Raw genomic sequence first — 17649 nt, 5'->3', positions numbered from 1 at the left:
TTTCATAAAATTGTTAACGTATAAAAGAAAAATTAGGGGCCTTGCGGTTCTCCATGATTAACGAAAAAGTGTTCCGAGACTTCAGTGCCTATTTTGACGCATTGTGATCTTTCTCCGAGAAAATATTTCAATAAATTAACTGCAGGCTCAGAGAAGTTGAAGCACTCTGCTTTTTTAAGAAATATTTTGTGCGAAATCGAATTGTTTGCTTTTGCAAGGTCTAAGAAAATTGCTGCAGTGTTTTTCCCATTTTCATAGTATTCTATTTCTGTCTCAGTGAAAAACAAAATTGCATCTGTTAAAGATTTTTTGTTTTGGAATCCAGATTGCTCTTTATTCAACAGATGGTTTTTATTAATGTGATTCATCATTCGGAAAAGGAGAATCTTCCCAAAAAGCTTAGCAAAAGTTGGTGCGACGAAAATTGGCTGATAGTTGCACACTTGTGTTTTTGATACTTTCTGGGAACTGGTGTGAAATATGCATGTTTTAGAATAGTCGGTAAGACACTGTTCTGAATAAATTCATGAAAAATAAATTGCAGATGAGTACCAATTGCGTATTTTGCGGCCTGTAATGCCCACGCTTGGACAAATCCTGGACCCGGTGATTAACTGTTTTCTAAACTGTCAATGTTTGTAGATTTCTTTTAAAGTCAATACTCTAAAACCAAATTTTCAGTGGTTTGCTAATTTTTTCTGATGAATTTCCATTTCTGCTTCGATGTTTCACATTGCTTAAAAAATCAACAGAATATTTGTGATGTGCATCTCGTACTTTTCGGCTCACTAAGTTAAGGCATTTTTTGAACTCGTCAAAAACATCGTAATTTTGAGAAAATTCGCATTGATTGTACAAATGATGTTTTTCTGCTAATAATTTTTCGAATTCCTTGGATATCCTTGGTTTATCAATTTTTCTGTTTTGTTTTTTTAAGAATGACAAATCTGTATGGTTGCATATTGATCAAGTATACTTTGAAAAATTTCATCAAATTTTGTATACATTTCATCACAATTTTCCTGTTGATTCATAGGTCGGCAGTCCGCAAAAGCCAATTCCCTATTGAATTTTTCCCAGGAGAACAATTTCATATTTTTTCTTAAAAATATCTATTTTCGTTCCTCCCCATCTTTTCTGAATTACTCTGATACAATATGACGTTGTGGTCAACCTCAATCGGCGGCAAACAAACTTTTCATTCTGCAATTCGATTTGTTGTCCTGAAGCAGCGATTGATAAGCGGTTGATAAGTTATGCTGAGAGGGAGTGTCCAAATTTGTTGAGTTAAGTGCCAGACCAAATATAACGTTATCAAGTATTTTTTTCTCTTTTTTATTGTATTGGTCAATGTTGTAGTCACCAAATAGAAGAAGATTTTCTGTTAAGGAATATGCATTAGATACTTCAGCACTCAACTCTTTCAAGAAAAAATCGGCAGGACTTTTACTCGGATTGTACAAAATATTCACCAATCATTTATTTTTCAGAGGTTCATTAATTTTGAGCCACATTGATTAAAAAAAAATGCATAAGCTATGTCGAATTATTTCTTACGTTTTACTTTGAAGTGTCTGGGGGATCGAAACTCCAACACCCCACCTAGCTGGACTCCCGTTTGTTTTGATAGAGCTTTTTGTAAGAACAGATGATCATTACTAATAATTAAATTAGTGTCCTGCTGCTCGGAAATCCATGTTTCGGTTATTATAAGTTTAGTTGGCGAATCTAGTTGTTGAATCAAATAGTTCTTTTGTATGCTACGCGCATTTATGAGAAAAAAATTCAAACACTTTTGGGAGACATCTAGCACTTTGTCAAAAGTCGACAACTTCGATGTGTTAAAGTGTCCATTTTTTAACATCTCCACAAGGGGGGTAATGTTTTTCTCAAAACCCAATTGCAAAGAAAAGGAACAGCGTTGGGGAGCAAAATTTTTTCAACCCCAGCTGACAATCAATATGTACACATTATTGTATAACGAATGTTTAGCTTGTGTTAAACTGCTCCTAATGACTTTGAAGTAATTTTTATGCAAAATTGTCAGAAAAAACGGAGTACTAATATTAAATAACAATTTCTCATATCTTTCACATTATTCAACTCGAAATGCGATTATTTGGGATTCCATATTGCGATTATTTGGAATTTATTGAGGTTGGATCACATTCTGCGCTGGAGGTAGTTTGTTCAGGACATTTTCGTGCCGAATATTTTTCACGAGGTTTTTTATTCCGTTTATGTTGGGTGATCCCCGTCATAAGAAAAATAATTATCTGTAAGAGTATTATCAAAACATTCAACTTTTGACCACAGATACAGACCATCCAGTTCCAGAAATATCATTTACAGTTGCTCATTGAACTTTGTAATTGCCTCATTATTACTATTTCGACCATAACAACCTTCCCTGACTGGTGAATTTTTGCAGAGAGCTACACGGTCTGGTTTCAACTTCTTCATGCAGTTATCAACTGTATCTTTCATTTGCATTGCAGCATCTTGACCTGATAAACGTTTATCAACCGAATTATGTTCAGCGTGTAGTTTTAAAGTTTCCGTCTCAGCCCCAGGAGAATATGTTTAAACAAGATTTCCAATATCTGTAATTGTTGCTGTAGAATATGGATGCATTACCGTTTGCTGCAAGATGTTTTGTTGATCGATTTTGCGGCATTTGATATCTGATATTAAAAGCTGCTTTGTAAAGCGCGGTATCTTTTTCGGATAATGTTTTTTATCTGGCGCTTCAATATTTTTTAGTAAACGCGAATTATCCTGCTTTTCTAGCAAATTATCAATGAATTCGGATGGCTGTTCTTTGAAGTATTCAATATCTTTCTCCAGACGATATATTGTCTCTTTCTGGAAAGTGTATGTTTCTGCTATTCGTACTGTGCAAATTGTTTTCCAGAGATTTTATGATCGTATCCTTCTCATTTATTTTTTCACTGGTTTCTAGAAGTTTAGCAATTAGTTATTCTTTGTTACATATTTCAAGGAACTTTTGAAAACCTGATGATCTTGTATTGCTTTTAGTAGAATAATAATCAAAATTACAGCATCATTTTTTAAAAAGTTTGTGGAAAAATTGTACCTGAAGTGGAATTAAAGATTATGTGATGTAAATTGTTTGGTCCAATGTCCAGATGGAATACAGACCAATTTAAGTTTATGGAATACCCAAACTCAGATAAATTGACGTTCAAACAAAAAATTTGCAATTAAGTTATCAAAAAAACTGTTTCCTGAGAGTGTAACAGTGACACCAGTAGTTGGAGAGATATCACCTATATACTGATATCTAGAATACCCAGTAATAATATAACGTAGCTTGAAAAAAAAACGAAAAAGAAGTTCTTCACTCCGTATAATTTATGATGAATACGGTTTGGACGTTCAGTAGTTTTCTAGTGTTAGAGGGGAGTAGAAAAATTTTATGAATTCAGTTTCAAAGTTTCCGCGCAGCTGACTTCTGACTTCTAATTTATGCTTTTGTATGGTAAACAAAAGACAAGATCGTTGCATGATAAACAAAAAAAGTTAACTATGACCTCCCGTACCTAAAGTTCATAGCAAATCAGTACTGAATCAGGAAAAATTCAGAGAAGTCTTGGATTTCAGTACAATAAAAACAAAAATGGCATAGTTAAGATATGCAATTAAATCTTTTGAATACAAATACTTTCGAATAAAGGAAACCATTATATATCTACTGATATCTTTTTATGTTCTTGTGCTAATAATATTTTTGTATGAAGAAATTGAGAACAGCCATTGTCCAGAATATGTCGTAATAAACAAACAAGAAATAAAAAAAATTAAGTTCATTTATTTTAGCGGAAAAAATGTGTCAAAGCCTTTAAAACCGTAATCTATTGCATAAAAAAATAAGCATAATCAACTGCACCGCTTTTGACGACCAATAATGTGTTACAGGAACTTTCAACAGCAAAACTAGGTATCAAATGAACAAAAAAGGAACAAAAATTTTTATGTCTTGAAGAAGAGTTAAAGTAAAGTCTCAGTTATTTTGTGAAGTCTTGTTTTTTGTGGAATTTTATGTTTAGAATCAACTCTATAGGCTAATTCAACTGTGAGACTGCGAAAGATTTGGTCAGAATACATTGTTTTGAAAAAAAGCTGTTATTATTTAATGAAATTTCAATTTTCTCTAAAATCCGTTTTAAAATAAGGTCTTATTGGTATCTTGAAAAATTGCAATTTTCCAAGATGTTTGGTATAGAACCAACTGCAGGGACCATGAGGACTGTGAATTAACAACTGATTTGTTCCACAAACATTTATTAGAAAAAGATGTTAAATGTTATTTTGTCTAGTTTATCTTGCTTTAATCTTTATTTTTGTCTGGTCTTTTTTTTGGAAAACTGTGCATTCAGAGCTTTTTTACCAAGCTTTGCCAGTGTTCCTGCGGTATCTTTCAGCAAATCCACCACAGCAGGTCCGCAACCCGGAAGGAAAAGGAGGATGGTATAAACCACACAGCGCATACTGGGAAATCTCAAAATCTTCAGAAATTTTCAGAAAAACTGGATAAATTTTTGTATGAATTTTTATTTTATAGTGACCTGAGAGCGAAAGCAATGCAAAACCTAGCTTGGCTCACGAAAATTGTTATGAAGTTAACCTAATCCAGTCTGATTCAAAGTCTAATTCAGAATAATTCGGTGTCTGATTCAGAGTCTGAATAAGAAAAAAATAAGAGTCTGATTCAAGAAAATCAGAGCAAAATGTGCCATGAACAGACTCTGGGTCACTAATGAAATATTTCTGAAAAATTTCCTGATTCTGTGGTGAATTACTCTGCTGATTATGTTCGAGCTGGTAACACAAGCAAATTTTAAACATTAATTGTTCCGACCGCTCTTAAGGGGGGAGGAACTATATACTCAAATGGGTTTTTTTGTTCAGACAATTTTCGCCGATCGATATATTCATCGTAGAGAGTTGACACTGGTATCATTAGAAAGCTCGTCCAGCGCAGAATATAGTCTTTATTTTTTTATTTTCGTTTGTTACCGGGAGTTACCGAGGTTTAAAGTTCCGAGAAAAATAGAGTGAATTCCGTTGTTTTTGTTCATATTTTCTGGAATTTTTGCCTAAAATTTTGTTAAAATGTGGAATAGTGATGTTTTTTTGTGTTTTTAAGACAACAAATTTTGTTGACTACCTTCATTATCTTTTTTGTTTCGAAAACTTCTGGCTAAAAAACAACACGAAATAAGCTTCTTTAGTCCACTTTGATTAAATTTGCCGGAACTACACCCCTAAACACCACTAAGGCAATATTTGTAGACTCAAAAAGGGCTATTTGTGCTTCAACTTCCTTCGAGAGTGCTCTGTGATTGAAACTTTGCCGTTTTTTGCAAACTTTACTTGTTGATTATCAAAAACGCAGCATTTTTTGGAATTTTTAACTAACAATTTATCTATATCTATTACATTCAAAAAAAGTGTTCCTAATGGACGAACGACATTAGCAGCGCTAGTTCTGGACATATCTTGGACTGTTATAATCCCAAAAAAAATTCGGATTGAAATCAGTCGGTCTTTTTAAAAAAATTGACCTTTTTATATTAATTAAAGAACAGAACAGTTCAAATCAAAGCCAAAAAATTACTATTGATGTGTCCAATTGGCTTCCTAAACAGCTCTAGTGTTTTACTTGAAGGATTAAGGTCGTTTTGACTTTTAAAAAATTTTGATTTTTAAATCAAAAATGGCCTATTGAATTTTGCCTCTATATTTTTCCTGGTTTGGTCATTTTGTAGCTGTGTGTCAGCATAGAACGGATGCTTCTTCTTTCTACTGGTATAAAAAGTAACCTTCTTTTCTGTTTTACCCTTTAAATTATGGTTTTCTGGCTTTGATACTACTAGATCTCATTTTTTTGAATTTTACATATTTGCTCATTTTTCATGTTTTCTAGTTTTGTCACATTATCAGAAATACTGGCAGTTCAGATACTAACTTATTGGTGTTCAAACATAGACACAATTGAACATATTAAATTCCTGAAAGATATGGATTACGGTTTTAACGGCTTCCACATTACTTTCTTGAAGAATTTAATTGATTTTATTTTAAATTTGTCTCTAACTGTCGTTTTTACTTGGTCGTTTTAGTCGTATGAAAATGCTTGTATAATGACAGGTTTCACTGGCTGTTTATGAAAGAATAGATGACAAACATTAATTTTTGATTCTGGTCATATTTGACGTTCTTTTTGTAGACTTAATTTATATTCTGGATAATTGCAGGTTTTAGGGGCTTCCTTTGGTTGATTAAACGAAACGTTTCAATTATATCATTTTGTAATTAATGATTTTCATGACTTTGGAAGAAATTTTGTTTCGAAGAGAAAACAAAACTAATACCCAAGTTTGCACTTTTTTCTTCTTTTGTGTTCTTGTTATCTAAACTCATTAATGAGAGGTCAAATACTCATCTGTGTTCGAAGAATGCGCAATTGAACATTTTTTGAGCGACAAATTATGGCTTTGCAGATTCAACAGCGTTTTCTTGCAAGTTTTATTTGATTTTTTGTTTGTTGTCTTTTTGTTGTTGCCTTTTAACCGCATCAAAAATTGAATAAGGACAGCTCATAATGCCCTTCTATAAAAGAACTTGTAATTGTGAACCTATTGGATAGTTTAGTTGATTTCTAATGGTTTTCATTACTTAGAAGTTAATTGTTTTCAAGAAAGTAAGCGAATTTCTTAACTTTAATGTTTTTATTCTTTTGTGTCTAATTGTTGCCAGGCCTTATTGTGGACTGGTCCCATATTTTTTCTGGTGAATTACAAGTTATTTTGTTTAGATTCAGTTTTATCTGACTCTATGTTGACTTTGTTTTCTTTTTGAAAGTTTTTGATGTAATTATTGTTTGTTGTTGTTGTTTGATTTTGCTGTTCGTCTTGACTCGCTTTCTTAATTAGGCATATCTCATCAATCTAATGCATCCTCCTGGTTGGCATCATACGATTAAGTGCGGAATTATAAGATTAAGCAACAATTGTCACGATTTCTCAAGAATTATCAAGAAAAGTCAAGATGAAAATTTGAGAACCAGAACTATAGTTAGAATCTTCTGAACTCATAGAAAAAATTTTCGATAATGCATTTATATGAAGTCCACGACTGAAAGCAAAATTTTTTGGATTTTAACATTACAAAAAATTTTCAGAGATAATAAACAAAAAATCTCGATTCAGGTGCTGTCTAATTTTGATAAGATCTAACAAAAGTCTTATAGAGATTTACAAAGAAATCTTGCTGTTTTATATTCTTGAACAGATGTTTCAAGTTTTGCAAGAGATGTCACGCATGTCTCGAGTTTTTCATTTCAATGCCAAAGCATCATTATTACAAAAACTCCATTAGTTGCAAAAACTGCCTTCAAATATTATCGGTGCTAACAGTTTCACTTTCATTATAATGTTATAGGTAAGAAAACAAAGTATTACGGCAACACACAATCAATACGTTTTGATGGGTTCAATGTCACATTGGATCGCAAAATCCGCATCACCGGATCATGCACCACACATGTCTGGTTCTTCCCCTTTGACGACATGCGATGCAAGATCATCTATTCCAGCTATGGTTTCGGTAATGTCTATTTTTATGTCTCTTTTTTGCAGTTTTTTGGGAACTGTTTTCTTTTACCCTGCTGAAACAAACTTTGATTTCCTTTAGACTGCGTGCACAAACTATTAACAATTTTTGATGTAATAATGATTTGTGTAGCCTAACAAAAGGCAACCTAAGTACACCTTAGGCAACCTAACCTAAGTATATTCAAACGGAACTGACAGCAATTTTCACTATCCATTTGGTGGTTAGAGTTTTAAGCTTGTGTGGACAACAAGGAAATTTAGCAAAGCCAGTTCAAATTTTCTTTCAAATTGAAAATATGCGTCACCTCTGTCTATGATGACCATTTCTGGTCAGAAGTAAAGAAAAAAATTGTTGATGCTGACCACGTTCATCATCATTGTTGTCCACACCGTCCATCCTTTTCGCGGATAAAGTATGTAAATTCAACGATAGTGAACAGAATTAAAAAGAAAACCTAAATGGATAATTGCAGAAAAATCCCATGCAATGCTAACTGTGGATTACGAAGATACAAGTGATGAGAGCTTTATGCATTTTTTATCACTGTTGTCCTTAGTTAGCGTTCTAACTTTTTACTGTGAGAAAAACTGTCATTCATTGAGATTTTCTGACAAGGTATTATCATTGTTGTCCGCAAAAGGACCCATAAAGCCTCAAAATTGTGAAAGTGTTCTGTTTTTGCACCGTAATGGGGGCATAAGCCAAATATCGTTTAAATTCAGATACATTCCACATATATCGTTTAAATTGTATATGTTAATTACAGATGACAGCATTAGGCCAAAGGGGTCGTTTTTATCCAAAATTTTAGCTAGGAGTTGTCTAAGAGCCTATAAATTATACTTTCAAAATAGATCGTTGCGCCGTAACGCTTCCTTTATGCAATTAGTGGCTTAATACACGCTTTAGATGGCCCAGATAAATAGCAGAACTGGTATAAAAAGTTTTAAAAATAATAAATTAACAACAACGTATAATTTTGATACTCATTTGAGATGATGAAAAGTTTAGATTGGTAGCTCTACGTATTTCTATTTTCGAAGGATCAAAAATCATCATCATCCTAAATGAGTTTCGTATCAATCTGAACTTCTACACGGTGACCGGCGACCCGGACCGAACTCCGAGTCTATGTCAGTACTAGGCAAGTCTAAATCCAAGTGTTATTTAGTTTCCCAGTACTGGGCAAGTCTAAATACAAGTCTTACAAGTCTGGCAAGTCCTAACCAAGACTTGGATAACAATTGGAAATTGATTCCAAAGTCAAAACCAACTTTTCAAAAAATTTCGAGTGAAAATATCGAATTCAAAAAAATTTTGCAACGTGCAACGATTTTGGCATTACTTTTTGGGCACTTTCCCGGAGTGCCAAAAAAATAATGCCGGTGGCATACCAAATTGTTTATTAGGTGTTAGTAGCACCCCGGGATGGTCTTTTTAGGGTTTTTCAGGTGTTCTGGGCCGTTTTCAGCCATTTTTTCAGCTGTTTCGAGCCGAATTTTAACCGAAAATTGACAATTCTTGAATTTTCAGATTTGGCAAATGTCGAACAACATAAATTGGGGCAAAATACTTAAGAGGAAACACCGTGAGGGTGCCCATGTTAACCCGAGGCCCTCTTGTTCAATCCAATTATGATACAGCATTGAAAGATGTTACAATTTAGAGAGGACAAGTTGACCCAGAGGAAGACCGTTCCAGCCAAAACAGCCAAAGTAATGGCCATACAAACTTGGCTGCACCGCCATATCAGTTTAATCAGGAGCCGATGCTTCCCTCTGTTATTTATAGTGTGCATTTTCAATGGGTTATGGTGTGTATCGAGTTATTATAGAACGAGCTTTAGCTAACTCGGATCGACTGGGGTCAACTTGCCCCCTGCTCACAGGCCGGTCTTTCGCAAACCACTAGTCAAAATATTGATCATATATATGGTTATAAAGCCTATTCCAAGGTGATTCTAATGAGCCAGGTCTGGTTCCGATTGGTTCAGTATTTTGGGAAATAATCAGGTTTTCAGACTTTGCAACCCGAAAAAATGGGTCATACCTAGTGCTCTTTCGTTAGTATCACTTTTTTTGGCTATTTTTGACGTTTTTTTGGCTATTTTTGATGATTTTCCGGCTATTTTTGACGTTTTTTTTGGCTTTTTTTGACGTTTCCCCGGCTATTTTAGACGTTTTTTTCGGCTATTTTTGACGTTTCCCCGGCTATTTTAGACGTTTTTTGGCTATCTTTAGCGTTTTTTTCGGTTATTTTTGACGTTCCCCGGCTATTTTTGACACGTTTTTTTTTCGGCTTTTTTTAGACATTTTTTCGGCTATTTTTGACGTTTCTTTCGGCTATTTTTTACGTTACCCCGGCTATTTTAGACGTTTTTTTGGGCTCTTTTTGACGTTTTTTTGGGCATTTTTGACGTTTCCCCGGCTGTTTTAGACGTTTTTTCCGCTATTTTTGACGTTACTTTCGGCAATTTTTTGACGTTTACCCGGCTATTTTAGACGTTTTTTTGGCTATATTTAACGTTTTTTTCGGCTATTTTTGACGTTTCCCCGGATATCTTTGACAAGTTTTTTTCCGGCTTTTTTAGACGTTTTTTCGGCTATTTTTGACGTTTTTTTGGGCCACTTTCGACGTTTCCCCGGCTATTTTAGACGTTTTTTTGGGCTATTTTTGACGTTTTTCATGGCCATTTTTGACGTTTCCCCGCCTGTTTTAGACGTTTTTTCCGCTATTTTTGACGTTTCTTTCGGCTATTATTTGACATTTTCCAGGCTATTTTTGACGTTTTTTTCGGCTAGCCGAGACTTGGATTTATAATTGCCAAGTCTTAAATCAGATTAGGTTTTAGAATTGCCAAGTCTTAAATCAGACTTGGATTTAGACTTGCCAAGTCTTAAATCAGACTTGGATTTAGAATTGCCAAGTCCTAAATCAGACTTGGATTTAGAATTGCCAAGTCTTAAATCAGACTTGGATTTAGAATTGCCAATTCTTAAATCAGACTTGAGTTTAGAATTGCCAAGTCTTAAATCAGACTTGGATTTAGACTTGCCAAGTCTTAAATCAGACTTGGATTTAGAATTGCCAAGTCCTAAATCAGACTTGGACTTAGAATTGCCAAGTCTTAAATCAGATTTGGATTTAGAATTGCCAAGTCTTAAATCAGACTTGGATTTAGACTTGCCAAGTCTTAAATCAGACTTGGATTTAGAATTGCCAAGTCCTAAATCAGACTTGGACTTAGAATTGCCAAGTCTTAAATCAGACTTGGATTTAGAATTGCCAATTCTTAAATCAGACTTGGATTTAGAATTGCCAAGTCTGAAATCAGACTGGGATTTAGAATTGCCAAGTCTTAAATCAGACTTGGATTTAGACTTTCCAAGCCTTAAATCAGACTTGGATTTAGACTTGCCAAGTCTTAAATCAGACTTGGATTTAGAATTGCCAAGTCCTAAATCAGACTTGGATTTAGAATTGCCAAGTCTTAAATCAGACTTGGATTTAGAATTGCCAATTCTTAAATCAGACTTGAGTTTAGAATTGCCAAGTCTTAAATCAGATTTGGATTTAGAATTGCCAAGTCTTAAATCAGACTTGGATTTAGACTTGCCAAGTCTTAAATCAGACTTGGATTTAGAATTGCCAAGTCCTAAATCAGACTTGGACTTAGAATTGCCAAGTCTTAAATCAGGCTTGGATTTAGAATTGCCAATTCTTAAATCAGACTTGGATTTAGAATTGCCAAGTCTTAAATCAGACTGGGATTTAGAATTGCCAAGTCTTAAATCAGACTTGGACTTAGACTTTCCAAGCCTTAAATCAGACTTGGATTTAGATTTGCCAAGTCTTAAATCAGACTTGGATTTAGACTTGCCGAGTCTTAAATCAGACTTGGATTTAGAATCGACCATTCTTAAATCAGACTTGGATTTAGAATTGCCAATTCTTAAATCAGACTTGAGTTTAGAATTGCCAAGTCTTAAATCAGATTTGGATTTAGAATTGCCAAGTCTTAAATCAGACTTGGATTTAGACTTGCCAAGTCTTAAATCAGACTTGGATTTAGAATTGCCAAGTCCTAAATCAGACTTGGACTTAGAATTGCCAAGTCTTAAATCAGGCTTGGATTTAGAATTGCCAATTCTTAAATCAGACTTGGATTTAGAATTGCCAAGTCTTAAATCAGACTGGGATTTAGAATTGCCAAGTCTTAAATCAGACTTGGATTTAGACTTTCCAAGCCTTAAATCAGACTGGGATTTAGAATTGCCAAGTCTTAAATCAGACTTGGATTTAGACTTTCCAAGCCTTAAATCAGACTTGGACTTAGAATTGCCAAGTCTTAAATCAGGCTTGGATTTAGAATTGCCAATTCTTAAATCAGACTTGGATTTAGAATTGCCAAGTCTTAAATCAGACTGGGATTTAGAATTGCCAAGTCTTAAATCAGACTTGGATTTAGACTTTCCAAGTCTTAAATCAGACTGGGATTTAGAATTGCCAAGTCTTAAATCAGACTTGGATTTAGACTTGCCAAGTCTTAAATCAGACTTGGATTTAGAATTGCCAAGTCCTAAATCAGACTTGGACTTAGAATTGCCAAGTCTTAAATCAGACTTGGATTTAGAATTGCCAATTCTTAAATCAGACTTGGATTTAGAATTGCCAAGTCTGAAATCAGACTGGGATTTAGAATTGCCAAGTCTTAAATCAGACTTGGATTTAGACTTTCCAAGCCTTAAATCAGACTTGGATTTAGACTTGCCAAGTCTTAAATCAGACTTGGATTTAGAATTGCCAAGTCCTAAATCAGACTTGGATTTAGAATTGCCAAGTCTTAAATCAGACTTGGATTTAGAATTGCCAATTCTTAAATCAGACTTGAGTTTAGAATTGCCAAGTCTTAAATCAGATTTGGATTTAGAATTGCCAAGTCTTAAATCAGACTTGGATTTAGACTTGCCAAGTCTTAAATCAGACTTGGATTTAGAATTGCCAAGTCCTAAATCAGACTTGGACTTAGAATTGCCAAGTCTTAAATCAGGCTTGGATTTAGAATTGCCAATTCTTAAATCAGACTTGGATTTAGAATTGCCAAGTCTTAAATCAGACTGGGATTTAGAATTGCCAAGTCTTAAATCAGACTTGGATTTAGACTTTCCAAGCCTTAAATCAGACTTGGATTTAGATTTGCCAAGTCTTAAATCAGACTTGGATTTAGACTTGCCGAGTCTTAAATCAGACTTGGATTTAGAATCGACCATTCTTAAATCAGACTTGGATTTAGAATTGCCATGTCTTAAATCAGACATGGATTTAGAGTTAATAAGTCCTAAATCAGACTATGATTTAGACTTGCCAAATTTTAAATCAGACTTGGATTTACACTTGCCAAGTCTTAAATCAGACTTAGATTTAGAATTGCCAAGTCTTAAATCAGACTTGGATTTAGTCTTGCCAAGTCTTGAATCAGACTTGAATTTAGAAATGCCAAGTCTTAAATCAGACTTGGATTTAGACTTGCCAAGTCTTAAATCAGACATGGATTTAGACTTGCCAAGTCTTAAATCAGACTTGGATTTAGAATTGCGAAGTCTTAAATCAGACTTGGATTTAGAATTGCCAAGTCTTAAATCAGACTTGGATTTAGAATTGCCAATTCTTAAATCAGACTTGGATTTAAAATTGCCAAGTCTTAAATCAGACTTAGATTTAGATTTGCCAAGTCTTAAATCAGACTTGGATTTAGACTTGCCAAGTATTAAATCAGACTTATATTTAGAATTGCCAAGTCTTAAATCAGACTTGGATTTAGACTTGCCAAGTCTTAAATCAGACTTGAATTTAGAATTACCAAGTCTTAAATCAGACTTGGATTTAGACTTGCCAAGTCTTAAGTCAGACTTATATTTAGAATTGCCAAGTCTTAAATCAGACTTGGATTTAGACTTGCCAAGTCTTAAATCAGACTTGAATTTAGAATTGCCAAGTCTTAAATCAGACTTGGATTTAGACTTGCCAAGTCTTAAATCAGACTTGGATTTAGACTTGCCAAGTCTTAAATCAGACTTGGATTTAGACTTGCCAAGTCTTAAATCAAACTTGGATTTAGACGTGCCAAGTCTTAAATCAGACTTGGATTTAGACTTGCCAAGTCTTAAATCAGACTTGGATTTAGAATTGCCAAGTCCTAAATCAGACTTGGACTTAGAATTGCCAAGTCTTAAATCAGACTTGGATTTAGAATTGCCAATTCTTAAATCAGACTTGGATTTAGAATTGCCAAGTCTTAAATCAGACTGGGATTTAGAATTGCCAAGTCTTAAATCAGACTTGGATTTAGACTTTCCAAGCCTTAAATCAGACTTGGATTTAGATTTGCCAAGTCTTAAATCAGACTTGGATCTACACTTGCCGAGTCTTAAATCAGACTTGGATTTAGAATCGACCATTCTTAAATCAGACTTGGATTTAGAATTGCCATGTCTTAAATCAGACATGGATTTAGAATTAATAAGTCCTAAATCAGACTATGATTTAGACTTGCCAAATTTTAAATCAGACTTGGATTTAGACTTGCCAAGTCTTAAATCAGACTTAGATTTAGAATTGCCAAGTCTTAAATCAGACTTGGATTTAGTCTTGCCAAGTCTTGAATCAGACTTGAATTTAGAAATGCCAAGTCTTAAATCAGACTTGGATTTAGACTTGCCAAGTCTTAAATCAGACATGGATTTAGACTTGCCAAGTCTTAAATCAGACTTGGATTTAGAATTGCCAAGTCTTAAATCAGACTTGGATTTAGAATTGCCAAGTCTTAAATCAGACTTGAATTTAGAATTGCCAATTCTTAAATCAGACTTGGATTTAAAATTGCCAAGTCTTAAATCAGACTTAGATTTAGATTTGCCAAGTCTTAAATCAGACTTGGATTTAGACTTGCCAAGTATTAAATCAGACTTATATTTAGAATTGCCAAGTCTTAAATCAGACTTGGATTTAGACTTGCCAAGTCTTAAATCAGACTTGGATTTAGAATTGCCAAGTCTTAAATCAGACTTGGATTTAGAATTGCCAAGTCTTAAATCAGACTTGGATTTAGAATTGCCAATTCTTAAATCAGACTTGGATTTAAAATTGCCAAGTCTTAAATCAGACTTAGATTTAGATTTGCCAAGTCTTAAATCAGACTTCGATTTAGACTTGCCAAGTATTAAATCAGACTTGGATTTAGAATCGACCATTCTTAAATCAGACATGGATTTAGAATTGCCATGTCTTAAATCAGACATGGATTTAGAATTAATAAGTCCTAAATCAGACTATGATTTAGACTTGCCAAATTTTAAATCAGACTTGGATTTAGACTTGCCAAGTCTTAAATCAGACTTAGATTTAGAATTGCCAAGTCTTAAATCAGACTTGGATTTAGTCTTGCCAAGTCTTGAATCAGACTTGAATTTAGAAATGCCAAGTCTTAAATCAGACTTGGATTTAGACTTGCCAAGTCTTAAATCAGACATGGATTTAGACTTGCCAAGTCTTAAATCAGACTTGGATTTAGAATTGCCAAGTCTTAAATCAGACTTGGATTTAGAATTGCCAAGTCTTAAATCAGACTTGGATTTAGAATTGCCAATTCTTAAATCAGACTTGGATTTAAAATTGCCAAGTCTTAAATCAGACTTAGATTTAGATTTGCCAAGTCTTAAATCAGACTTGGATTTAGACTTGCCAAGTATTAAATCAGACTTATATTTAGAATTGCCAAGTCTTAAATCAGACTTGGATTTAGACTTGCCAAGTCTTAAATCAGACTTGAATTTAGAATTGCCAAGTCTTAAATCAGACTTGGATTTAGACTTGCCAAGTCTTAAGTCAGACTTATATTTAGAATTGCCAAGTCATAAATCAGACTTGGATTTAGACTTGCCAAGTCTTAAATCAGACTTGAATTTAGAATTGCCAAGTCTTAAATCAGAGTTGGATTTAGACTTGCCAAGTCTTAAATCAGACTTGGATTTAGACTTGCCAAGTCTTAAATCAGACTTGGATTTAGACTTGCCAAGTCTTAAATCAAACTTGGATTTAGACGTGCCAAGTCTTAAATCAGACTTGGATTTAGACTTGCCAAGTCTTAAATCAGACTTGGATTTAGAAGTGCCAATTCTTAAATCAGACTTGGATTTAGACTTGCCAAGTCTTAAATCAGACTTGGATTTAGACTTGCCAAGTCTTAAATCAAACTTGGATTTAGACGTGCCAAGTCTTAAATCAGACTTGGATTTAGACTTGCCAAGTCTTAAATCAGACTTGGATTTAGAAGTGCCAATTCTTAAATCAGACATGGATTTAGACTTGCCAAGTCTTAAATCAGACTTGGATTTAGACTTGCCAAGTCTTAAATCAGACTTGGATTTAGAATTGCCAATTCTTAAATCAGACTTGGATTTAAAATTGCCAAGTGTTAAATCAGACTTGGATTTAGAATTATCAAGTCTTAAATCAGACTTGGATTTAGACTTGCCAAGTCTTAAATCAGACTTGGATTTAGAATTGCCAATTCTTAAATCAGAATTTGCCATGTCTTAAATCAGACTTGGATTTAGAACTAATAAGTCCTAAATCAGACTTGGATTCAGACTTGCCAAATCTTAAATCAGACTTGGATTTAGTCTTGCCAAGTCTTAAGTCAGACTTATAATTAGAATTGCCAAGTCTTAAATCAGACTTGGATTTAGACTTGCCAAGTCTTAAATCAGACTTGAATTTAGAATTGCCAAGTCTTAAATCAGACTTGGATTTAGACTTGCCAAGTCTTAAATCAGACTTGGATTTAGACTTGCCAAGTCTTAAATCAGACTTGGATTTAGACTTGCCAAGTCTTAAATCAAACTTGGATTTAGACGTGCCAAGTCTTAAATCAGACTTGGATTTAGACTTGCCAAGTCTTAAATCAGACTTGGATTTAGAAGTGCCAATTCTTAAATCAGACTTGGCTTTAGACTTGCCAAGTCTTAAATCAGACTTGGATTTAGACTTGCCAAGTCTTAAATCAGACTTCGATTTAGAATTGCCAATTCTTAAATCAGACTTGGATTTAGAATTGCCAAATCTTAAATCTGACTTGGATTTAGACTTGCAGAGTCTTAAATAGGACTTGGATTTAGACTTGCCAAGTCTTAAATCAGACTTGAATTTAGAATTGCCAAGTCTTAAGTCAGACTTATATTTAGAATTGCCAAGTCTTAAATCAGACTTGGATTTAGACTTGCCAAATCTTAAATCAGACTTGGATTTAGAATTATCAAGTCTTAAATCAGACTTTGATTTAGACTTGCCAAATCTTAAATCTGACTTGGATTTAGACTTGCAGAGTCTTAAATAGGACTTGGATTTAGACTTGCCAAGTCTTAAATCAGACTTGAATTTAGAATTGCCAAGTCTTAAGTCAGACTTATATTTAGAATTGCCAAGTCTTAAATCAGACTTGGATTTAGACTTGCCAAGTCTTAAATCAGACTTGAATTTAGAATTGCCAAGTCTTAAATCAGACTTGGATTTAGACTTGCCAAGTCTTAAATCAGACTTTGATTTAGATTTGCCAAGTCTTAAATCAGACTTGAATTTAGAATTGCCAGTTCCTAAATCAGAATTGGATTTAGAATTGCCAAGTCTTAAATCAGACTTGGATTTAGAATCGCCAAGTCTTAAATCAGACTTGGATTTAGACTTGCCAAGTCTTAAATCAGACTTGGATTTAGACTTGCAGAGTCTTAAATAGGACTTGGATTTAGAATCGCCAAGTCTTAAATCAGACTTGGATTTAGAATTGCCAATTCTTAAAGCAGACTTGGATTTAGAATTGCCAAGTGTTAAATCAGACTTGGATTTAGAATTGCCAAGTCTTAAGAGAGACTTGGATTTAGACTTGCCAAGTCTGAAATCAAACTTGGGTTTAGACTTGCCAAGTCTTATATAGAACTTGGATTTAGACTTGCC

The 17649-nt window shown here is 33.9% G+C and overlaps 1 protein-coding gene across 4 annotated transcripts in view; it reads left to right on the top strand.

Annotated features, from left to right (window-relative positions):
- Positions 1-17649, top strand: part of LOC142342246 (gamma-aminobutyric acid receptor subunit rho-2-like) — a 35855-nt gene that overhangs the window by 16245 nt on the left and 1961 nt on the right. For 3 of the 4 annotated variants that reach the window (XM_075393511.1, XM_075393512.1, XM_075393510.1), the window contains one exon: positions 7468-7632. The exons of the other annotated variant lie outside the window; for it this stretch is intronic. In XM_075393511.1, coding sequence (XP_075249626.1) covers positions 7468-7632 — 165 coding nt within the window. The remainder of the gene's footprint in view (positions 1-7467; positions 7633-17649) is intronic. 4 annotated transcript variants of the gene reach the window in all.

The sequence above is a fragment of the Convolutriloba macropyga genome, chromosome 7 (assembly GCF_964194025.1).
Source record: "Convolutriloba macropyga chromosome 7, txConMacr16.3, whole genome shotgun sequence".
Lineage (NCBI taxonomy): Eukaryota > Metazoa > Xenacoelomorpha > Acoela > Convolutidae > Convolutriloba > Convolutriloba macropyga.
This window is presented reverse-complemented; position numbering and strand designations above follow the sequence as displayed.